At 38.2% G+C, this 25,442-nt stretch overlaps 1 protein-coding gene across 2 annotated transcripts in view; it reads right to left on the minus strand.

The window, feature by feature from the left end:
- Positions 1–298: 298 nt before the first annotated feature.
- The window catches only part of NUP58 (nucleoporin 58), a 33,587-nt gene continuing 8,443 nt past the window's right edge, over positions 299–25,442 (minus strand). For both annotated transcript variants that reach the window (XM_032496431.1, XM_032496429.1), the window contains exons 5-15: positions 24,968–25,078; positions 21,380–21,404; positions 20,145–20,210; positions 19,660–19,834; positions 16,756–16,835; positions 14,638–14,756; positions 14,131–14,213; positions 10,927–11,128; positions 5,443–5,541; positions 3,749–3,844; positions 299–2,454 (exon numbers count right to left, since the gene is read on the minus strand). In XM_032496431.1, coding sequence (XP_032352322.1) covers positions 2,285–2,454; positions 3,749–3,844; positions 5,443–5,541; positions 10,927–11,128; positions 14,131–14,213; positions 14,638–14,756; positions 16,756–16,835; positions 19,660–19,834; positions 20,145–20,210; positions 21,380–21,404; positions 24,968–25,078 — 1,226 coding nt within the window. In that variant the 3' untranslated portion in view covers positions 299–2,284. The remainder of the gene's footprint in view (positions 2,455–3,748; positions 3,845–5,442; positions 5,542–10,926; positions 11,129–14,130; positions 14,214–14,637; positions 14,757–16,755; positions 16,836–19,659; positions 19,835–20,144; positions 20,211–21,379; positions 21,405–24,967; positions 25,079–25,442) is intronic.

Raw genomic sequence — 25,442 nt, forward strand, 5'->3', positions numbered from 1 at the left:
ACACACCAAACCATGAAGAGCAGACCCTGGGAGGAAAGCAGAATTAGGGCTCAGGCGTTGAAGACTTTCACTTTTTTCTCAATTTTCTTCTGTATAATTAAAAATGTTTTCGTAATTTTGAGAAGACAAAAGCAAGTGACAAAGAACTTACTAGCTTGTGTTCAGCCTTTTTTTTTTTTTTAAAAAAAAAGCAAGATATAAGTATGTATCAGTGAAAACAGAACACTAAAAACTTTCAACCAGAGAATAAAGAAGTAATAAGAAAATTCCATGTTAAGAACAACTACTGACACCTAGAAAGATTGAAAGCAACTGACACAACCAATTTTATTGTTTACATAATGACAGGCTCTGGACAAAGTGAAGACAGCAGAGACGGTGACAACACGTTTAAACTCCCATCACAAATTGATGTTACAAATTTCCAGTGGTCAACATATTAAAATGTAAAATATATAAAGAAAAAAAACCAAGAAATATACATATCCAGATTTTTGCAGCACAATGCAATGTCCTTTTTAAAAAAAGTCTGCTGTAATTGTGTATTTAATTCTGACAGTTAATTCAAAACACAAAACCACGTTTTCCTACCCTTCCCCAAAACCTGGATCTGGGGACTGCAGTGTTACAGAAGTATGCAAAAATAACAATAACTTCAGTGCTCAGAAACAAAGCATTTCCCTTATTTTAATGCATCAAGGTGCAAAAATGTCAATTCTAATAGAAGCCAATCATTGCTATATGCAGATAAATAAAACAGATTTGACAACACTTTTATAATCAAACCCAACTAACGTTATACTAAAAAATATATATGTGTATATATGTGTGTATATATATATGTAATACCTATTTTAGAAAAAAAGGTGCCTTGGTGAAAATGATTCTGAAAATATTCACTTGATGCACATTATGTACAAAACCTTCTATATAAAAAATTAAACTATTTTCAATGAAATTCATGTTCACATTCCATCTGAAAACTGTACTTGAAAGATAAGTACGTCTACCTAACGGTTTCTGTCTGAAATCAAGGCTAAGGCAGCTCTCTGTCCAAGGGCTCTTTTTCACCCGCTCTGTGTCACTAATGCTGATACAAGGAATACACAGATGCAACCAGACGTGTCTACGTGTCATTACGTGGAACTCTCTGTTCACCGTTAAAACGGGATAGTTTACTGTTGCTACAAAGCATATTTTTTTCTTAAAATACATGGTTTCTCTATTCCAAATTAAGCACTGACTTAAGACATAAAAGAGGCTGATAAGCCACTCCACTTGGCGTCAGCATCGGGAGCCCTGTGAGAAATAACCCTGGACTGGCATAGCTAGAAAAGCCTGCGCTGAAGTAACAGCGCGTCCTTCGCCTGCACAGAATCAGCCTGGCCTAGTAGCTACTGCCCCCAGGACGCCTGTCTGGAGCTCAGATATGCTACTGAAGGTTCCTCGCAGATAGGAAAAAACACCTCACACAGACAACATGAGCACGTGTAGGATAATAAAAGCCGTTAAACTCTGTTTGATGAGTCTGACAGCATCCCTCGCTCGGAGTAGCTGCTAAAGGTTAAGGTGGAAACAAAAATGGAAGAGATGGGGGCAATGAAGTTGAGTTGCTCAAATATTTACACCGGTAACCATTCCGCTAAGTCCTTTAGCAAGTAGCCACAATGACCTGGTACCTCTAGCTAATCGCTCCACTAGCACTGAGGATTTGAAGCACAGAAGGTGAAAAACAAAATACCCTTAAAAAACGGGAACAGTCTGAGGCAAAAGCTGTAGGTCTGTAAATGTGTATTTTTCACGCACACACAACTGTGTGTGTTGTCCTGTATACAGTTTACATACATATTCACAAGATGTCCTGCAGTGTAGGTCAAAGGCCTTTACCAGGAACAAGCTGATGCCAGTACAGGCCCCAGAGTTCATACCACCTACGTGAGAAACGTGTGCGTGTGTTCACGTAATGTAAACCTCGTCAGCAAAAGCACCGCTGTGACAGCGGGTTACACGGCAGCAGGTTCTGCCCATCAGCGATGTCATGAGAACATTTCTTAACACTGAGATCAGAGTAACAAAAAATACACAGCCAGGTTTCAGAGTCACAAGAAAAAAGTTGTTCAGCATGGCAAACAAGAACAAAGTTCAAATTCCAGAAGTAATGAAAAATATCAAAACGTTATAAATTTCCTGGGATGCAGTTTAATTTCTGCATCAACTTTAGAAAAATAGACTCATAGAATGATCGACGCTGCTATGGATTCTCTCAACACATCAACCCCTGTGTCTATCTTTTTCCTCTTTTGTTTCCAGCTGGAGGTTTCTTCAACTGAAGGAGCTGTCCTCCTGCTCCAAACCCTGCAGAGGCAGGACTGGACACCCCAAACGTCAAGCCAGCGGACGCCGTGATGCCAGGGTTGCTGAAGTTAAACCCGGATGTACTTGAGCTGCCAAAGCCTTGTGTTTAGGGAAGAAAATACTCAAATCAGAAGTTAAATCACAAAAGCAAATACTAAAAAAGGGGATGAGAGGGAAATTTCTAGCTGAGAGAATACGTAACTTATAAAAATAGCAAGTATCTTAGGGCCCTGAATTGCTCACATGGAATTTGACAGGAAAGTAATTTAGCTGACAACTAAGTGATACCGTTACCGACAGAAGTTTAGTGATCCAGGCCAAGCAAGAAACCTTACACAAAGAAACAGAAATCGACAGAAAACTTCAAGTTGGCAGGCACTTTCCTATTAATTAAATATGCCAAGGTGCCTTCCTCCTGAGGCCCTCCAGAAACATTTTATCAAAATGTAGGAGAGAGACTTTCACAACCTTTGGACCCACCCTTGCAATTCTAAGTCCTCCAGAAAGCCTCAACCCACAGTTTTCAGGACAACGAGTACATGGAAGAGTATTACCTACTGTTCTGATTTTGTAAGGGCCGTAGCTTAATTAAGGTCAAGAACTATGACTGCCTAGCTAACCCATATTAACACATTTAGATCACAATCCTGATAGCTATTCTCCATCTTCCCTGTACCTGTAAATTCTATTATCTTACTCTGTAGAAACTATTGATTTTAAACACTACTTAATATTAAATGGAATTTCCTTCAAATTCCCTCAATTAAAACAAAATTTAATCAGTATTAAATTATTATTATTTTAGGCATGCTATTTATCCATAAGCATTGCACATAAAAACAATCCATTATTTACAAATACAGAAAAAATGCAGAAGTAGACAGAATTTGGAATTTTCTACTAGAAATGTCAAAAGATTATACCTATTTCAAAAACAAAGAACCCAATTAATCATTTGTAAGACAAGTATTCTTAAAATCAGAGGGACTTAAAACTAAAGAACACCTCTTTAGAAGAGAAATGATTCTCTTGAATGAATAATGATAAAAACTGCATTAAAACCTTCACAATGGGTTCATTTTTGTAATAATGAAGAAAACTGTTTAAACATAGAACTAGTCTTCGGGTTTAAAATAACCTCTACTTAGTTAAGAGAGGATGTTATTATTTATTCTACCAAACCTGATAAGTTGTTAGAAACGTTCTACAAACCGGACCTCCAGCTCACAGAGAGACAAGCTGCACGATGAGTGAGGCCTGCACGCTTCTCCAGGGGAGAAAGTGAACTGGGGATTTTTTATTTTTTGATACTGAAAATAGCAATACTTATATTTTTAAATTAAATCATTTGCACCTTTAAATCTGCCTGGGATTCAGGCCGACACACACAAACCTGCACTAAGACTTCCTGAGGGTTTATTTGTTGTTCCAAATCCAAATGTGGAGACCCCTGTGGTGCTGCATCCAAAACCAGAGCTAGCTCCAAATCCTAGTGCAGGGTGATAGAGAAATACACAACGAACGTGAAACAGGTTAAAGGATGCCGACAAGCAAAACCTCAAATTACCAAAGGTCTACTACACACAGTGCAAAAACCACGGCCTTGCCAAGGAAATCTGCTGTTTACTGCTTTGCACAGGACTCTTGGAAGAACCAGACCAATTCTGAAATAAGACATTTCTACCTATTTGCACTAAGCTTATGACCCATTAGTAATTTTTAAAGAACAAGGCCATAAAAAACAAGATCATATTAGTACCTTCTCTCCCAAATGGACTAGAAAATTTACTGATCATTCAAGTATGATTTTAGTCAAACAGATACAAACATATCTACTTAAAGCCATTTCATTTGAAGGAAAAAGGTGACTAAATTCATGAATAAGCATGACATGCACAATAATTTAAACACGAGTACCACAAGGTAATTTTACTCTGCTTTCTACGAAAACACTTGCACTTACAACCGTTCAGCACTGGAAAAGTGCGCGAGCTCACCAGCCGCTCACTCCGCATCTCTGCAGGGAGAGCCGGCTCCTGCCTCAGCCCCAGCAACTCAACAATGAGAAACTGGGAGGGGAGCATCCTGTTTTTTCTCTTAACAATACTATAGGCATAACTTAAATAAAAAAAAATTTTTCATTGTATGAAGTCAAGAGGAGGTTGTGCTAAGAAACTTGAAGATTGGTTTCAAGTGCTCTAAAAATAAAATTCAAATTCTTTTTAAGTTATTCTGCAACAGTAAATTATTTAATTTATTTAAATTATCTAAAATATTGAGTTTGATAGTATTATTGCCCATAACAGTATGAAACATGGCAATAAACTGGATTATAGATCACAGGAATTATGCTGCCGTAATTCTAGTAATTCCTAGCAGAGTCTAACATATTAAATAACCTTAATAGCTTATAGGCTTCTCGTCTTATGATGATATATTTCCGTGGAAATAAGGGAACTTTATTCATCAGATGAAAATGCATGTCAAATACAGTCAACCTTTAATTATCCACACCAGAGAATTGTGAATGCATTTTATCTATCATGATGTTTTTGCAAAAGACTTAACTTACTAATTATAGTTAACTTACGAAACTAATAAAATAAACTTAATTGGTTATGTATACACAAGTATGCACAAAGGCAAATATGCCAAAAGTGCTTTGGAATGGAAAGAAGTCAAGCTGTCCAATTTATAACACAATTATTTCCCCATTTAAAGTGCTGTTTTCAGAAAAACACGATGATTAGGAGAATATATGTCCAGAAGTAGTTTGGACTTCAACTAATTTTTTTAATTAAATAAAACTAAGTAATGTTCAAGCTCATATTTTAGCATACTGTTTTGAAAATATGAAAATCCCTGCAATTTAATTTTAATACTTTTTTATATTTACTATTCACAGAAGATGAAATTTTTAAAGCTCTAAATCTAACCCTAGAAAGCACTGATTATGTCTGGAGAATCCTGTTTTGCCAGACAGAACCTTAACCTCCGAAAGAGCAGATCCTCGTAGAAGTTTTCACAGACTGGCAGCAATTCAAATGTACCATCGTCCAATGCAATACGAGAAAAGTTAAAGTGTACCTCCAAGGTTTGAAGAACCTAGGCCACTTGACTGCAGGCCAGTGCCAATACCTGACCCGAATGGCGCTCCAAAACTAACTCCCAGAGATGGCTGTGGCCCTGGTATAAAAAAAAATGGGGGGAAAAGAAACAAATTTGCCTTACTCTTTCAAAATTAAAGGTTCTTTATGAAATTATTTTTAAAATGAACAGTGATTACTTTTAACAAACTCTACTTGCTAAAACTTAGTTTCCGGGATGTCTCCCCAGCCTAATTTACCTGCCCCAACTGATTTACCTATTCAAAATTAAATTAAAAAAATTAATCTATTCACACTAGACAATTGAGAGGCTTACCGCACTGAAAGATGGATGTTAATTTAACCTACTAAGTAATTTGAAATCTTTAATGTATTGTAAATTATAGCTTTTTTGGTTTTACTTCTAGAATGATTTTAGATTTCCCCACTTGTTTTTTGGTAAAATTAGTTGGTGTAATCAGTAAGGTTTTTACTTTTTTTCTTTTTAGAATAAGCTCCTTACTGTTAGAGTCAAGTCTCAATTGATCAAAAGAGACTGACACTAACATGCAAAGCCATCATGTTACTTCATAAGTACCGAAAACTAGGCATGATTTTTTATAAGAAATATAAATGATATGTACAATAAATAGATAAAAAACAGGACAATGTTGTATTTTATTAAATTTATTGTTCATTTTAAAGCAAACCAATTACACAGTAACATGACAATTCCACCTTGTTCACAGAAAGTGATAACTGAGTTCTTCCGTTAAGCTCTGCTATGTTACACCACTTATCACCCGATTAAAAAGGATGGATAATGAACATTTACAAAGGCACCGCTGTGTACCTCGACAGAGTCAATACATTCAAGATTTCAATTCAGAAGTTTCTTTCCAACATTTTGGAAAATGTACTCAGATGCAGAACGATTAATCATCCTTTTCCCATTTGTTACTTCAAAGATTTTGGCTGTTTGTTTGGCAAGAATAGTATCAAACTTACTAGCCTCTCTTTTTAACTACTTTTTTTTTTAAACTAAGAATACAAAAATCTAAAAATCTCTCATTTGATAAGTAATTTATGAAAATTATTTGATAAATTTCATAGTACAATCTTCAGTCTTGTCTTTTTCAAGCACAGTGATCAGTGCATCTCAAAGTTGAGGGAACTGCCAAAGTAATACACAGATGGATATTGAAACTTTTCAAAGAAATCATAGCCTTCAAGTTGTTCAATGAAGAATGAGGTTTGTATATTCAAAAGGTAGTGTAAAATTATAAAGCATGAAAAGAAAAAGAAAAGGAAAGAAAAGAAGAGAAACTGAGGAACTACATTTTGCACTGGGACAGAAACTGGACTTTCCAAACAGCTTCTACCCAGAAAAGACAAGGACTAACAGTAGCCACAGTTCTTACACGACTATGAAGAAATAAATTAAAAAAGGATTTAAATTTTTACATCCAGCTTGAGATAAATTTGAGAATAAAATACCTGCCTAGCAGCTCTTTTGTAAAATGTTACTATAGGAAAAAGAAACTAAACTATTACCTTCTTAATTCTAACAAAAATAATATGTAGAAAACACACGTCCAGTTTCTTTAACATTGAGAGACTCAAGTGTCACATGTTCATAGGAGGCACTGCTGGTGGAAGACCCTAGAGAATAATGCACACCACAGCCCTCAGCCCTACAGGTCGGAAGAGTCACTCAAACAGCGTGCTTTTTGTTGTCTGCGGGTCTGCTTTTAAGAGCAACTCTAACCATCAATATTCAGGGTGCAGGTAACCAAGAACTCTAACGATGACAAGACTTTCCATTGCACAACAGGTACGTGGTATCTTGAGTTTTGTGCCTTCACACAAATTCTGAAGGCAACATCATTTATAAAACTAGTAGGCAAATGTATAACATTTTTTAATAGTAAAAACTCATGATAAATATCTCCCATGCCAAAGTGTTAGCATATATTACACTCTGGCCACCATATAAATTAGTTTCACTAATAGAAAGCAGAATCTACATCCTTCGGGCAAAGGCTACGTAAACAATTCAAGAAGTCTGTTTCAGAATCTGAATAGTCATTAGTCATTCAAGGAGAGGCTCTTAGTTCCATAAATAAACCCAAGTTAGTAGTAACACATCCCAGTGATCGCCCAAAGTGAAATCTTCATGTAGAGTAACATTTTACAAAAGTTACTGTATAATATATTCACACACAACAAAATCAAGTTTAGCACTGCAATTCATATTTTCCAGAATAAATTCTACTTTCTCAAAAGTAAAAACTGCATTCACAGGAAAAGGACTAAAGTGCTAATTTTTTTTTTTTAATTTTCAATGATCACTCAAAGTATCTAATGTAATTAGCATGGTTATTCCTAAGTCATATTTTTAAAATAATAATTTGTCATTAAAAAATGCCTTTTCCCCAATTTGAAAATTTTTACTCTTACTGATTTAATGGGGAATGCTCCTTTGGTTATTAAATACAACAAAACCACAAAACCACAAGGAACTAAAATGAGATACTTAAGTTTCCTATTTAGCACTACACCTTAAATATCCAAACCTACACTAAAAGCTAGAAAGTAGGAATTCCTAACAAAATGCCTAAGTTCTCCTTAAAAACAGCAGCTAAGTCACATGAGAAGTCTTTTTATGTAAACATCAAGAACTTTTAAAAGTGTCAGAACACAACAGCAAAACTTAACCCCAGTATATCAGCTTAAAACAATCTACCCTAAATTGGATTTTTATACTGAAAAGCCATCTTAAACTTTTAAGAGACTTCAGAAGCACTTGTGGACAAGTGCACTCAAGGTCTACCACCATGTAATTTATCCACATATTGATGCTTATTTCACACAAAAATAGCCTGCAGAATTTTTCTTCAGTCCTCCTCAAAGGCCTTCAGAAGCAATAACCATAAATCACACAGGCCTATGCTCTATTATATACAGATTTTTTCATTAAAAGACATCGAAGAAGGATCAAGAAGTCACTTAAGTCCATACTTCCACCTCCAAGAAAGACTACACAGAAAGCACCTTCAGAAGGTAGCAGCCTGAGAAGCGATCAACTCTTGTACATTAATAAAGTCAGGGATCCATATGCAAACAGAAGCAAAACCCCTCCGACCGCTCAACCTTGCACAGACCAACAGGGATGCATAAAGACAGACACAAGCTTCACCCAGCTTCATCTAGATGGTCTTTACAATTTGTTACTGGCACTTACAAAGATTTCATCAAAGTCAGGACGCAAGGAATAAGTCACCGAGTACAAAGCACATGCAACAGACAGGGTCGTCTCTAAATGGGCTGTCTCGCCAAGCCAGGCCGCATCTGATGGAGCTCCTAAGTCTCGCTATCGCGGTGACAGACTGAAATAGCCAACTTTCTGACTGGGAGAGGCGTAAAACGGAGCACGGAGAGTGGGAGTCCTTCAGAGAGACAAAGGAAAATGAGAAGGCAAACAAGGTGGTCACCACTGTTCAGCTTCCCAGTTCTAAATCTACACAACTGGAATTGAAAAGTGTAAGACTGTTTAGGTTAATAAACGACAATTCCTGCCACTTGGTGCGAAAGCCCTCACGTGGGCTTCACCCCTGCAGGGCATGTACAAGGCAGTCAGTTCCCCAAAGCCTGTACAAGTCCACACAAGTTAAAGCATTGGAGCAGAAGGCTCGTGAAGGTGATTACTCTAGATTAAACTAGATTCCCCCCGCCACAGGGAGCGAAGACCGCCTCTGTCCTGTTCATCTGCCCAGCCAGGGGGCCTAGCTCCAGGGCCACTCCTACTTACAGAATGAGCATCTCTCTCCATATGCCCATGACCCCAAAAAGTGTGAGTGGAAATCTACACACCTCAAGACTGTCTACACAAGAAAGTGTAAAACAAAACGAAAGCCCTGACAGGTGGTTTTGCTTCAATTTCAGCTGCACCCCACAGAACTCTTTTCACTTCCAGCACTGCACTTTAGGTAACTGACTTTTCTCAAGTTTATCGATTAGAATGGAAATCTCTCATGTTTAAGGAACGCTTAACCACATCCTGCTTCTCTGATCTATTTTAGGATTGACATTTGCTCTAAAGAGCACATCGATACCAGAGTCGGTCTGATACCTGGTTAAGCAATCACGAACACTGATGATTCTAACTATGAGACTGATTTCTATCAGTCCCATGACGACCTGACAAGGAGCCAATCAAGTTATAGGACTCCTCCCTCCACAACCTGAGAAGGCAGTCCCACCCTCCAGCCAGCTGGAGGGCTACCACATGGGCTTCCGTGAGCCACTGTGCACACGGTCCAGCCACGGAACGCGGACGACTTGGCATAAATCCATCACCAGCCATTTACTGATGGTAAGTCAGTTCTGTCACCTCCAAATGTGAAGAACAATTATTTAAACTACCAACAGTGAAACCCAGAGACTCCTTCCCTAGTAGAGGCAGCCTGAATGCAATCTAGAGAAGTACTGTTGTTTATTTTTTTATACTGTAACTTACTCTGGACAACAAGGAACTCTCAGAAAGACACCTGCCATGGAGTAACTAATAAGCACTACTCAAAAATTTATCAGCAAGTAAAGAAAAAGCCAATATCCATTAAGACTACATTCTTCTGAGTCACACTTCAAGCCTGACAGAACAGGGACTACAGGGGTCAAAAGAGAAGCAGTAACCTCTAAGGACACAGGACCTAGCTAACCAGGCAGAGCTAGACCACGAACACACTTCTCTCGTGGTGAAATTAAACCAAGGACTAAAGTTACCTGCTCTCCAGGATCTCACCAAGTATTTTCATCTGCTCAACCTCCCGGTTATGCTTCTGAAAGTACAATCCAGAAAACCTCAAAACACCTTTCTCCTGCTCTTGCAATGTTCTGTTCATTTTGAAAAGGTGCAAACTATTCTAGTATGTACCTTCTTCCAAATTTGGTTAAGAAGGCCTGTACTCTGTTTCCAGTCATTACACATACAAACAAACCTGCTGATATTCAACACACCCTCTGCCAGTAGACACACTTCATCCTGAACGTGGGTACTCTGTGGTCACTGTGTGTGCGAGCACACCGCTCATCAGTACCATATACGAAAATGCAACCTATGGCTGGATTATCTTAGACTTTAAAACAGTATATGACACAATCACGATTTTAGAATCTGTTGCTCTTAAATGTAATTCAGTAGTGAAACAACATGTTCTAAAGGGCATTTATAGCAATACAGCAAATAACATTAAGTAAGTTCACAATATTCGGTGTCTGACTGATGACGTATAGTTATTGCTAAGACTACCTGCGCTGTTATCAGGTGTGTGTTTGTAATTATGTCCGTCACAATGTTTAGACTGTACTGGAACAGCTATTCATAGAAATTTCTTCAGTGCTGACACAAAAGGAAGACTTATAAAACTGCACAGAAACGTTCTGCATTTACCAGTGAGAAGCTATAACGTGAATGCACTCAGACCTGTAGCAGGCTGTTGCTGCTGTGTAAGTGTCGCAGCCATGGCAACGGCTGCTGCGTTTGGCATGTTGCTGAAAGGGGTGGGTCCGGTAGTAACTCTGGGCGCGTTCTGCCACTTCTTGGCTTCTGCTCGCCTGGCTTCAAACACATCTACAGCATCTCCCAAGAACATTTTCCTGTAGCCAAGGTACTGTTCTTTGAGCACCTATAGGAAGGAAAAAAGGTTAGTCAAGTTCTGTGTTTACTTTAGTGATGTGAGAATGAATATAACCGTGAAATAAGTTAACAAAGACGGATCAGAAACACTGGCAACATTATACACGGTATCTAACCTGCAAATCAGAGCGCTAGCATGGCCATGCGCATGGTGTGGGAAGTGATGAGCTCAGAGTTCACACCTTTGAATATTTTCTTCCCTATTTTAGTCATGTCTTTACAATCGACTGCTCAAATACCTGGCTTCATGAAACCCTCTTTAAAGTAAGTTAGTCAAGCTTTCAGACAAGTTTAATACCTAAAAAATTCCATTTTAATAAATATTCCACTTTTTCATAAAAAATTCCCCTCCAATAGCCAACCTTTTGATAACTAAGATTCAAAAAGCTTTTTTAAAAAGCCTACTGGGGAGGAGGGCACAGCTCAAGTGGCAGACTGAGTGCTCAGCACGCACAAGGTCCTGGGTTCAACAGCAGCACCGCCTCTAAAGTAAAACAAATAACCCTAATTACCTCCCCCCACCCCCCAAAACAATTTTTAAAAACAGCCTACTGGATGTGTATTTGCTAAACACCTTCCAGAAAGGCCTAGGTGACACAGAGGACAGTAAGACCCCCCTAAGCAGCGAGAGCCCGAGGTGTGAAGCAGGGTCTTACTTCGTCAGTGTTATTTCACAGCGAGAGTGACCCAGGCTGAGCTTGCGCAGGGTTGTCATTACAGGGTGGGGAAGCAAAGCTCCCAAATCCATAAAGGGGGCTGGTTTACACTAAATGCAACATCGCCTTAATTAAGGCCATTAATAGGAATGATTATGTTTAACATTAGAATTATTAAATACTTTCATTAAGGGTTTAATTAAGGTCAGTTTTATACCACTTTTGGAAGAGGTGTATATTTTCGTATTTCCGAACTGCTCTTAGCAGAAATTAATAAATATCAGGCTTTTTGGTTGTAACTGGTACAGCACTTAGAAATCTTCCCGTTATTCACAGTACTTAAAAGCTATCACCCACTTCTGTGTGGACACCAGGGTGTGTCCCACCTTCCCACCTCTACAACGTGCTGAAGTGGGCCTGCCAAGAACTGAAAATTGGGAAAAATACATTCACAAGCAGGGTATGTGACATCCAAAAAACAAATCTTAGAGCGAATCTCCCCCAAACGCATCCTCCCTTTTCTGTGCAATTATGAATACACACCCATGCAATGTGTGGCATCAATAGCCCACAGATTTTAGTTTTACTTCAGATAATGGGAAATAATGACCTGCCTTAGAAACGTGAAATAGACAATTAGTTTAAAAAACAATCACCACCAAAAAAACCCACTGATGCCAGCCATGATTTATAGAATTAACTGATAAAATTTATGCCTAATTTTGTAATGTCACGGAGGCCTGGCTGATCAGGTAGCTTAAGCCTGTTTCAACAGGTTACCTCAGGAATAACAACACAAAAGGAGCAAAAGAACACCTCTTATGAGATTTCTATATGAAGCGACCAAGTCTAGAAATTACAGTTTGCTACACACAGCTGAAAATAAATGGCAATATGTCAAACCTGATCATGAAACATTCTTTGGTTCTTGGGAATGTGTATTGAAAAAAAAAAACAATAGGTCAAAATTTCATATGAAGTTTATCCAATACAATCTGTGGCTGTTCTGTGCGATTATCTATCTCATTGTTTTATGGTCATATTACTGAAAAGGGTAGTTTTCAAACTAGAGAGGAGACACTACCATGGAAAAAGCATGTATATTTACAAATGACATGTCTGAGATCTGCTTTAAAATATGCCAGGGAAAAGCACATCTGTGTGGAGAAGCGATCAGGTAAGACCAGCAGGATCTTGCTAACGGCTGGAGGCGGGTGGTGGGCACCCTGGCACTCAGTGTAATAGTGCTCTATGTCTGTATCTGAAAACTTTCATAATAAACCTTAAGCAAAAAAAAAAAAAAGAAAAAAGCACAGCACAGACTTCAAAGTGCCAAAAGAGAATCATCTTTAGCACTTTAAAAAATTAAACTGATATTTACTATAGATAGTTTTAAGAGAATTTAATAAAAATTCCAATCCTTTAAAACTAAAGATTTGGTTTAAAATTTCAAGTCTATGAAAGCAAAAGTACTGAAGTGTGCTATCACTTCAAAAATGGTATGATTTAAATGGTTACCTTAAAAAAATTCTATTACCATCATCAGATTGAAATACAAATGATAATTGTGATTAAATTCCATTCTATACAGTTAAGAATTTACTTAAGACTCAAGTTTGAATGCTTTGAATTTTAAAGGTTTTTCTCTGACAGTATTTAATTCCAAGGAAGACTTTAATTACATTTGCCTGATTGGACAAGGTGTACATGTATTTAACATTTCACCCAAATAAATTTTAAAAATGAACATATGGCACTAGGTTCAAAACATTCAGTGACAAATTGTTTTATTTTTATTAGTTAATAAATACAAACAGTTCCCTGTATTTAGAAGGGACAAATGTTGTAAGCAGATTTTCTTATGTAGGGGCCAATAAACATTTAAAACATACATAGTATTAAAGCAGCAGTGTGGAACAATTTTGCTACTGGGAATGTTCTGTTTATAAGGGTAAAGAGATGGAAACAACCTCAACGTCCGATTTAAGGCGACGGGTTAAACAAACTACACACATACATGCGATGAAACCCTGCGTAACTGCTAAGAATGATGTTAAAGAAGTATGCGTATGAAAATGGAAAGCTGCTCACAATGTACTGCTGAAAAAGTTAAAATAGCAGATTGCACAAGAGACTTGCATCTTTTCTTTTAAAAAAAGATCCTATCCATGGTTATGTCTGCGTAATTACGGATTATTTTAGTTTTAGTCTTTTTCACTTATGTGTAATTTTAGCTATTTCTGGAGTAAGCATGGATACTTTTGTCCTGCAAATGAAACAAATACTTGACTTGGGTGTAGATGTCCAGAGAGCTGAACAGGCAGTGAAAACTTACCTTTACATTTTCATGAATAGACTGAAGTTGTGCAGCTAAAGCTACAAACGTTTGATAAATTTTCTGCATAGCCATTGATAAATCTATAAAAGAAAATTATATTATCACACAAATATGTATATAACAGATTCAATATTATTTTTCTATTACTTGAGTCCAGTTTTGGGTACAGTTAATGTGTAGGATGAAGAAACTACACAGCATTTCCACGGATGTGAGCAGACAGCACAGCAGACTGAGAAGATTCTCCATCAGTCACCTGGCGGGGAGGTGGGGACCCTAGAATATCTGCCTGCTACACAGTAACAATTCATCATCAAGCTTTTTATATTTACAGGGAACAAAGGTCTAACCAAGGACTTGTAAGGAAACTTTCTTACGGCAGCTTGAGATAACTACTAGTAATAATCTAGAGTATCTACTCCAATACAACAGCATAAACTCTCTTACCAAAAACAAACAAAAAAACTAGTGCTATTAAAACAATGAGCACAGGAAGCATGTTACCTTGAGGGGTGATATGTGAATTGTTGGCTTGGGTGGCAAGATGGTTTTCCAGCTCTTCAATCTGTTGTCTGTACTGCTGGAGCTGCACCTCGAACTGCTGAACCAAGACCCTGAAGTAGCTACACAAACACATTCACAAAGGCAGGTCACAGTTTTAAAGCACTGTTTCTTTCATACTCAAAATACCAAACAAAGATATGCTCCCATTTAAGTAGGGCCTTTGAATTAGTCTGATGACACAACGTATCTTTAAGCGACACAGATATTAATTAGTGAAACAAAAACCCAAACTTGTAAGCTAACGAGATATCAAAAATAGATGCACATCCTTACCCCAATCATGAAAAATCCCAATTAAAGGATAACCTACAAAATGACTTAATACTCTTCAAAAATGTGAAGGTCATCAAAGAAAAGGAAAGACTGAATAAATGTTACACACTGGAATAACAACTAAATGCAGTGTGAAAATGATCCTAAAATAGAAAACGTACCTTGGTGGAAAGGTCAGTGAAATTCAAATAGTCTGTAGGTTCGTTAATATGTGCCAATGTTAATCTCCCGCCCGTGATAATTACACTATGATTAAGGGAAGCAGGTAAGGGGATATAAGGAAATTCTTTGTACTACTATTTTTGCAACTCTAAAATTCAAAGGAAAACGTTAAAAAAAAGTGCAACTGTCAACCAGATTTTATAACCAAGTTCTTACAGTTCTTAAAATCTGAAACACAATTTATAATATGAAAACACTACAGTGTACTACAGGAAGAATATGTAATCACGAGGACTATCCTGATAAATTTAACAAGAGAATAAAAAGGGGCCTTGAATAACACGCAGAGCAGTCTGGACATTACTCTGTAAGAAATGGGGAACCGTGAAAGCGTTCTGCAGTGGAAAAACACACAATTCAACCCATTTCAAAATCAGCTCTGACAGCAGCATAAAGAGCAAAGCGCGGGCAGGACACTGAGGAGCCCAGCAAAGAGGCCCGCCCCGTGCTGCTCAGGGTGAGGTAACAGTCTCCTGGTTTTGATCACTGTACTGTGCTTATGTGAGAGAATGTCCGTAGGTTTAAGAAACACACTCTAAAGTCCTTAAGCATGAAGAGCGTCATGTCTGCAAACAACTTGTAACTGCTCAGGGGAAAACTGTATTTACGCATATGGAGAGCTAGGAACAAAACAAATACAGTAAAAATGTTAGCACATGGGGAATCTGGATGAAAGATAAATGAGAATTCTTTGTTTTATTCTTGAAACTGCCTGAAATTACAATAAAAAGGGTGAGGGACCACGAGTTAGACAGAAACCTGCTGCCCACAAGCTCAGGACTTGACCCCTTTACCCCTTTGCTCCTCAGCTCCTCAGCCCCTCAGCGCTGAGCCTGGGGGGGAGGGCTGCGAGGCTGTGTGGGAGCTCAGACACCGCACGGGGCGCCGAGCACACTGCCTGGTGCACAGCAGGCATGGGACGACGTTAGCTATTATTATCCTGAGCAACACGAAAGGGTGTGAAAAACAGACCAGATGTACATCTCATGTACAGAAGCGACATGAATATACAAGCTGGGGGCAGGCGGACTTTTTGATTTTACTGATCTATATTTTCTAATGTTTCTTCCTAAAGATTTCTCCTGTGCAAATGAAAGTTATGGAAATAAGCAAAAAGGTTAAAATATATTTAGTATGCCTTGTTTAAGGAAGAGCATAGAATTACTTTAAATAATTTTTTAAAATTATGTTTTAATTGAATTATTTTAATAATATTTTAATAATACCATAAAATTATTTTTAAACTGAAAGTCCTTACAGGTAAAAATATAAGTTTCTACCATCTGCAAAATTTGATCAAGTGGAACAGACCCTGTAAGCAACATGAAGTGCAACTGCAAAATAGTGGTTAAAAGCCCAGACCTCGGCCTTCACTTACCCTTCGGTAAAATGGGGATAATGTACCCTCTTAGAGTTATTATGAGAATTCAATTTAAGAATCCATATAAACAGTGTCCAGGCTTGCTGCAAAATGAACTAAAAACTCCTAGCCTGTATATTGTTTTTACTGTTCTGCTTTCTTAGAGTGAGAAACATCTGTTTAAAAACAATCCAATAACTTACTCAGCAGGAGCTGTATTTTCATGTTGGAGTCCAGGTGGTGTTTTCTGGGTTCTTAAAGCTATTTCAGCATTTTTTAACTCCTAATATAATAGAAGTTTACAAAAAAGAAAAAAGCCAGTTAAAAGTTAGGCTAAAAATACCAACTCTCTCTGGACTGAAACTTCTACAGTGCCATGTCAGAGCCTCATGCGACGAGAACATACTACAGACGACGCTGCCTTACAAGCTGCTAAAGCCTCTTTCCAGGGAAGACAGACCACTTTTAACAAACTCTGTAAGTTTATAAGGAACTGCTGGTCTATCGTAAGAAACTATGAGTTTCTGTAGGATTCATGAAGTTAACTCATCCATAGTTAAAGACCATGTTACGATTTAACAATCTTTAATATACAATTGTAGAAAACATTATTTTTAAAAAGCAAGGTAGCAGTACTAACACTGAGATCGACGACAGCAGCTGGCTGACACTCTGAACACTTACTAAGCACTAAGCTCCACAGTCAAGGGGGCGAGTCTCCAAGAACAACCTCTAACATAGTTAAATACGAGGCAGCCACAGAGATGGGACACACTCTTGCCCCAGGCCAGGCAGCTGGAAGGCCTGAAGAGCACCGAGTCTAGGTGTCTAGGCGGCCCAATTCTTTTAAAGCTCTCACACTTAACCCTTCTTACACTGCCCTCTACTCTCCCTCAAAGCCATTTCTACCTTCTAGCCAATGGTTTTAACTCATAACCTGTTTAACCCACTCACATTCCACACTCCTATCATTTCACTGCTTCTGCAACCTCCACTTAAGCCTCCTATGATGCTAAGCAGCGTGCAGATCCTCACACACGCCTCCTCCCCACCCCTCAGCTGCTCTCCTTCCCTCCTGCCAGCCAGGGGAGCACCTATGCAGGTTTCAAGGCTCAGGGCACCACTGCTACCCTGTCCTGCTCGGACAGGTGGAGGAAATGCCCACCTGAGCCCTCTGTGGGCCCCACGACACCTTGTACCTGGAACACATTACCTGCCCGCTGGAGCCCACCTTCCCTAGCATATTGTAAGTGCTTTGATCCCCAAAAACCCAATGAAGTGCCCTGCACATAACAGACCCTTAAAAACATCCTCTGACTACATGCACTCGGCAATGTAACTGCAGCAAACTATCTGGCACCTATGCTGCTCACAGAAAAGAACATTACCCACCCTTATTTCAGCTCTCGAGTTTCATCCCCAACGTGGGGCATGTGAGAGACTCTACTTCCATGAGGGTCTGGTCTTTGTAATCACAACACTGTTTACCTTTGGACTATTTGTATTTCCCAGGAAGGCCTTCTTTGAAGAAGAGGTTTAGGGAGTTAAATAAGATGGGTAACTACTTTACTAAGGAAGTCAGAACTTTTTTTCCAATTTGTAACTCGCTAGACTGAAGTAAAGCATGAATTCCCGTGTACTGGGATTAAGAGTAATCTCAGACCAAATGTGAGATCTCCTATAAACTGTTCTGAACTTAACTCAGGAGACTTTTGTGTAATTTCATGTAATTTCACACATGAAATTTATAATTTCCTGTAAGTGCTTGGAGTCTAAGCATTCTCCACAGTCTAAAGGCACAACTAAGATGCTCTTCCTCCTAGAAAGTGCACAGCTGACGACATACTCTTCCTGTACTGGGAAGAGTAAGTGGGAAGCAAACATGGGAGAACACTTCACTCATCTTTAACCACAGAATCTGTTAAGTGACCAGGAAACCTAAAAGCAAGCAATAAAGCCTTTGAATTCCCTTTAAACATCATAGCTTAGATTAGCTATTTTAGTAACACATTTTAATTAAAAATGTCACAAGTATTCTCCAATAGTTGACTTGAAGACACATAAGCAGGTACAAACTTCCAGTTACAAAAAAATTGAGTCCTGGGGATGTAACATACAACGTGGTTACCGTAGTTGATAACACTACATTTTATATTTGGAAGTTGCTAAGACAGCAGATCTTCAAAGTTCTCACTACAAGAGGGGAAAAAAGTATTAGCTATTTGTGGTGGTGGGCGTTAACTAGATTTCTGTGGGTCATTTCACAATACATACAAATATTGAATCATGTTGTACACCTAAAACTAATGTACATCCATTATACTTCAATAAAAAAGGACACATAAGTACTGTCAAAATTTTTACTTAAAATATTACCACTTAATTTATGAAGAGCATAGCACTCTGGCAAGCCTATTAAAAGCAGTGGTCAGGAAGTTCATTAACAGACCAGGGAAAACTTTAGGGCAAGGTTTCTAGACTGCTGAGGTCACATCCAGTACACCGTGTAACTGTAGAGTGTAAAACACAAGCAAACCGTCCACTATCATCCAATGCACTCTACGCTGCATATGACACCAGGGACAAAAAGCAAGTAGACATTAGCGACAGGTTATTAGCCTCATTACCATTTTTATTAGCTAAGACCTAACTAGACTAGCAAGTCATCAGAATTTAATAGCTATAAAACATAATTTTTATTTGATCACTGACGTAAAAACATTTTCTCTCCTTGTGTAACATACGGTTCAGGCAGCAGGCAACAGTGAGGAGCCCAAGCTGCAGAGTCACCAGGAACAAAGCTCTCTGTCTGCTTTCCCATTTGGGGCTAACAGCAGCGCCAACCTCACAGGGCTGTGGTGAAGGCGCACTGGGTAACAGGCCTGAACGGCTCAGATACCGCCTCGTACACGGTAAGCACTCAAAACAAACTAGGAACTACTAGTATAGCAACTTAAAAGTACACAAACTACGTGGTTTTCTTAAATAGTATGTCCGTATTAAACTTTATAATTTTAAAAAGACCTATTTTTCTATTTGTAAAAAACAAGCAAAACAAACAAGCAAAAAAAAGAATCCCACAATAAAATGACAGTAAGTTAGTTTACCTGAGCAGTTTCTACTTTCAATTTGTCAATATTGAGAGTGTTTCTCTGTAACCCACTGGCAGCCAATGACAAAAGCTGCTTCAGAGCTTTAATATCTTCTTGTACTTTAAGCATCGCTTTTGAAGACATTCTACTGATTTCTTCTTGGACCTGTTTCTGTTCCTTCACAAATTTCCTAAAAAAAAAAAAAAGATTTGAGTTAAAAAAAATTCACCTTTGGCTTTCTATTTTTCTATATTTACAACAGGTTGGTCAGAGTTTAAAGTCCAAGTGTTTTTAAGAAGCAAATACTAAAAATTCATCTACATTTCAGATGCTTTCTACAGAATGGCAGTTAAGAATTTTTTCCTTAATTCAATTGTCCTGCTGTCTAATTTCTAAAAGCATTAAAATGTTAACCCAACTTAAAATGTTCAGGAAGAAGAGATGTTCCCCCTAAAGTCTTCAAGTATGATTTATCTACTAATTATACTTGACACACTTACTGGAGATTGTCAACATCTTGGCAGATGACAGGAGGTAGATGTTCATCCTTCAAGGCTTTACTATCCCTAAGAAAGATGCCACAGACATTAAAACCACAGCGATTATAAAAAGCAAACAGCTGAGTTTTAAGAGTATGTATTAAGATGCAAAAAAGAGAGAAAGCATTCCCCATTTATAGCTTTCTTATATGATCTCAAAGTTCTTTATGCAGAACAAGAAATTTCCGGGCCTATAAGATAACTAGCAATCCGTCTGACGTGGAGGTGTCTTTTCCAAGAAGACTGGCAGCTACTGTAAGTACACAGAGGCATTTAGCTCAATGTTTGAGAACAAAACCAGAAAACACCACAGATGGGATGAGGTATTAAACCAAGTTCCTCCAGCTCAAAAATTCTATGCCTGGCATTTTATTCAGCTCAAAAATATCACCGCATTCACTAAAGAAAGTCTACAAAACTTCTCATGATGAGATGACGACAATGTCATTATTTTATAACCTCAATTTGTTCTTCAACAAAGTAAGACTCAGGAGCAGCTTAAAGGAATCATGACAATTCACTGCACTCAGGGATGAATGACACTGGGCACGCCGTGACGTCACGAGTTAGGTCCCAGGCACAGTGCAGGCTCTCAGCTTCCCTCCTGTGGTGACACAGCTAAACCACGCACCATGCACCACACACGAGGTGTGGGGAGGCATGAGCTCGTCACTCATTTACAAATGTGCTGTTTAGTGTAATACAAACTATTACATGAGGAAGCATGATTGGTAAGAAAGATAACAATCTTCAAACACACACGATGTACCTGGAGGCCACTGTCCTCTCCCTCATCAGGAAAAGATGCTGCGGGCAACATAATTTACATATAGACAGCATGTGTTTTTCATTTGTTCATATAAATAAAAGGTGCTCCAAGAGTAAAGTTTCACGAGTTGTCCAATATTTAATCAGTTAAAAAGACAGAGACATATATTTGTATTTATTTATATTATCTGGAGAAAAACCAACCCCTTCCGAGAAAGAAATGGTCATAAATTTTCTTAAAGATTTGACCTTTCATAATCTCTCCGGAGCTTATGCTTATTATTTTATCTTTGACAAAAACTCTTTAAAATAATTTTTCTTCTAAATGCCTATATGGTTCCATTTACCTTCAACCATACCATTTGCCTACAATTTAAAAAGTAAAGCTCTTTAAATAAAATATTTTAAAAATTAAATTGTAAACTTACTCTGGTCTTGTTCCTGTCTTATCACCTAGAAAATTCAAAAAGCTTTGTGTAAAAATAGGTAATTTAACAATATATTCAAAATACAAGTTTTAAGTTAATATGAAGTAAGATATAAATAGAAATGGCTAAGGGTTTCTTAGACTGCCTCTTCAACCCCGTGCCGTGTCATGACTTGCCACAGATCCCACACACACGTTATAAAGACATGTTTATATATATAAACAATCATGAGGCTGACTTGCATCTATTTCTTTCAAGAGCAAGAATCTTCCTTTTTCAACTATCTTCCCTGAAAAATCTTCTCACCTAGGAGTTTAATGCCTGAGAGCTTTATCTGACACTTTTTAAGGCCCTACCGGAATACAATACTAAAATATGTTGAATTACCAAACTTCCCTAAATATTTTACAAAAATAGCAAATTTTTTAAAAATGAAGTTTTTATTATCTGTAGACATATCAATAGCTCTCAGTAAGAACACATATTTGATAGCATTAACAGCAAAAACCTAGTAAGTAGAAAGTAAAATGCTCCTTCAGAAAATGATGCAGTGACTCACTTTCTGCTTTCTGCTTTTCCAAAATTTATTTCTGACTAAAAAGTAAGACTTGCTTATTTAACAAAATATAGAAAATAAAGAAATCCACAGAGCTTCACTCTACCTTTTTCTGCACTTAATGTACATCTTTAAGGGCAATCAGGATTATAAGTGATATTTTAACATATTTTCTCAGCTTGTGAGTATTTTCCATGTCACCTAAAATGACTTTAAATGATCACAGAGAATTGATGATACAGTGGTTATCGTAACCTTCATGTCTAACCCTTTCCTTGGCACGTCAGCCCTCACTGTATAAATGCTACTGCAGTGAACATCTTCATCCACAAACGCCTGTGCGCTGCTTTATTCACATCCCAAGCAGAGGAATCCGAGGTCAGAGAGTATGCCGGTGACGGCATCTGACATATTATCAAGCTCATCCCTTGAAACAGCTGTCACAATTCATGTCCCCATCGACCATGAATAAGAGTACCTTTTCCATCACACCCTCAACAATAAACATATTAAAAGAGATCATTGCAGATAAATAGGTGAAAAATGCCACTGTATTACAGTCTTAATTCATATTTCTGATAGCATTAAGTGAAACTTTTATTTCAAAAGTTAATTCGACAAGTGTGTATCTCCTTTTGTGAACTGCCTATTCATGTGATTTGTACATTTTTGAGATATTTGTCTTATTGACTTCTCAGAGTTATTTCAACATTAAGCATATTCTTTGTCTCACATATATACTTCATGTGCCTATTCCTAAAATTAGATGCTTATAATTATAATACACATCTCGATCTCATAGATGTCACGTGAGAAAATAAGCATCAAGAAAACAAGGATTTTACTCTCAATTTGTCATTTATCTTTGTACATGAGGTTTCTTTCTGTTTACTTGTTTGCTCCAATTGTAGTTTATTTTTCTATATTTTGTGTTTCATTGATTCTAAGATTTTCTTCTTCATAGTTTATCATTCCTGAAACTGGCACTCATGTTCTACAGTGTCTTAGATTAAATGAGACACTAATATAAAACAGGGATTTTTTTCCCAAATAGTTCAACTTGTTTACTAATTACTGTTTTGCTATACTTTTCAATATTCCATTTTTATTATATTTTACAAAAGTTTGCATGCACACAAACGTGCACCTGTTTCTGATGGCCATGGACTCCAACTAGGAAAGCATCCTTACGCTCCCATAACCCACCTTGCCTACGTCACATTATCGAGAGCAAAGCCCTGTAGCAGATCCGAGTGTCCTCGGTTAATTACAACGCTCTGGCCTTTCTGTCCTGCAGCTACACGGGCCGGCCAGGAGTTTTCCCAAAGTGCTCATGCCTCCTCACCCCTAGGTCCTGCTCTGGGCTGCCCCTCTTCCCAGAAAGCTGCTTCCCACCCCGCTCCACCTGATTAAATCCCCCCCAAGACTACAAGTCCAGGCTGACAGAGATTAACGCTGGAGATAAAAAAAAAAAAACAAACCCTGACACATACATGGGATCAGCGGGGACTGGGGCATGGTACACGAAGCCAGGGGCACTTGTCCCGCACAGTCCTCCAGCTCAGCTCTAGCTGAGGTACCCCCAGAGAGCAGGGCACTGGGCTGGTGAAGGGCAAGAGAGGGGGGACTGACTTCTCACATTCCTCAATCTGCTCCTTCACAAGGAGCCTAAAAGCAGTTACAATGAAGAGGGGCATCTCAGGCTTAAAATAAAAGTGGCTGGAGGGCACCAGGCGCTCCAACTGAGTGCGCAATGAGCTGCTAAGGCCCGGAGGCCGGTTTTGAATTAGGGAGTTGCTACAAAGAAAATCAAGTGAAAACAAGAGATAGGACCTTATGTTTAGAAATTAATTTTCATTCAAAGAGAAAAAAATCCAAATCTTCTAAGACTAGAAGGATTTTGCCAACTTTCAGGAAAGTAATTTACTCTAAAACAGTATCTCCTTATAATAAAACCCACATCCCATTTTAAAGATTCCAACAGATACAGACACTGAAAATTTCACACCTTTATCTTTTATGTCATCTAAGCTCTTCAGAGAGGTTCAGTGCAGTATTCGTGTATGTACTCTAGTGCAACATGCGTTCATCAGAAGAGATGTTGCAAAACAAAACAAACCAACCATTCACATGGAACCAACAACCACAGAAAACCCTCAAAATAAACTTAGGTTGAAAAAAGTTTTTTAAGAATATTCAGCACAACAAGAGCATAGTGAGAAGGGAATTCTCATCCTGGTTGGTGGGTAAATACACTGGTAAAATGTTTCTGGAAAGTAATTTCACAGCATATGCCAGGAGTCTCCAAAATGTCCCTCCCTTTAAGCCAATGATTCACTAGGTATTTGCCCTAAGGAAATAACCAAAACATGAACAAAAACTTATAATAAAAACAAACAGCATTTCCCATGTGCCTGCCTCCGCTAAGGTTTTACAAACAGTAATCCCCAAACCAACCCCTACTCTGTAAAGCGCTGAGAGGATAAACAACTGGAATAAGGTCAAAGGAACGTGAACAGGTGAGCCAGGATTCGCAGCCCGGCAATTGCACTATGATGCCTCTTTCTGCAAGGATGCCAAGTGCAGTGATAGCCTCCCAAGTAAAGAACTGGAAACACACGCTAACAGCCAGATGACGGCTGACCAAACGAGGGTATATCCATTAATGAAAGTGATATGGAGCGGCACTGAAATATTTTTAAAGAATTATTGACACTGATTACAACTTGTGATATATTACACGAGAAAGAACAGGTTACAAAACAATATACGTATCACGGTCCTGATTTTAAAATGTTAATATTAATACACTTATTAAGCTAGCTACATAAGACACATGTACCTACAAATCTGACTTTTCTACAAAAATAAATTCTTAAATGCCCTGCACAGACGAAATTTGTGAAACATAAGGCAAACTGAAAAACAAACCTTTACCGCTGAATATTTAACCAACAATCTTCCTGACACAGAAATTTAAGTTTCCTCAACAGGCCTGTTGGAGCATAGGATTACAGTATACCATTACTTACTCTTTTTATCCGATGAGCTACTAAAATCTATGCCACCAAGGCCTTCGCTGCCCGCAGAGGAAGTAGCTGCCGTAGTTCCCAGAGTCAAGCCTAAAGCATTCTGTCCAAGTCCTGCAAACAGACCAAACATCAGTCACAAGGCTCCGCGGTCTTTATGATTCCTCTGCTGACCAGCGCACTCAAACGCTCTTAAGCTGGATCCCAGATTATCTTCACACTTGATTTAGACCAACAAGAAACAAGTCTAGAGCATGCTTTGGACAAAGACTGACAATCTTGCTTGGACTGAATGGTATATGTAGTTTCGACAACGTGATTTTGATTTATTAAAAGGGCCAGAACATATCTGTTCACTCAGTATATGTGGATATTTGATTTTTAGTTGTTTTTAAACCCTCTCTGCCAAAGCAGCTTTTGTTTGCTTACTGTCTTCCAATCATGCTTTGGAAATTGCATACTTTTAAAATATTCTAGG

Source organism: Camelus ferus, chromosome 14, assembly GCF_009834535.1.
Source record: "Camelus ferus isolate YT-003-E chromosome 14, BCGSAC_Cfer_1.0, whole genome shotgun sequence".
NCBI lineage: Eukaryota > Metazoa > Chordata > Mammalia > Artiodactyla > Camelidae > Camelus > Camelus ferus.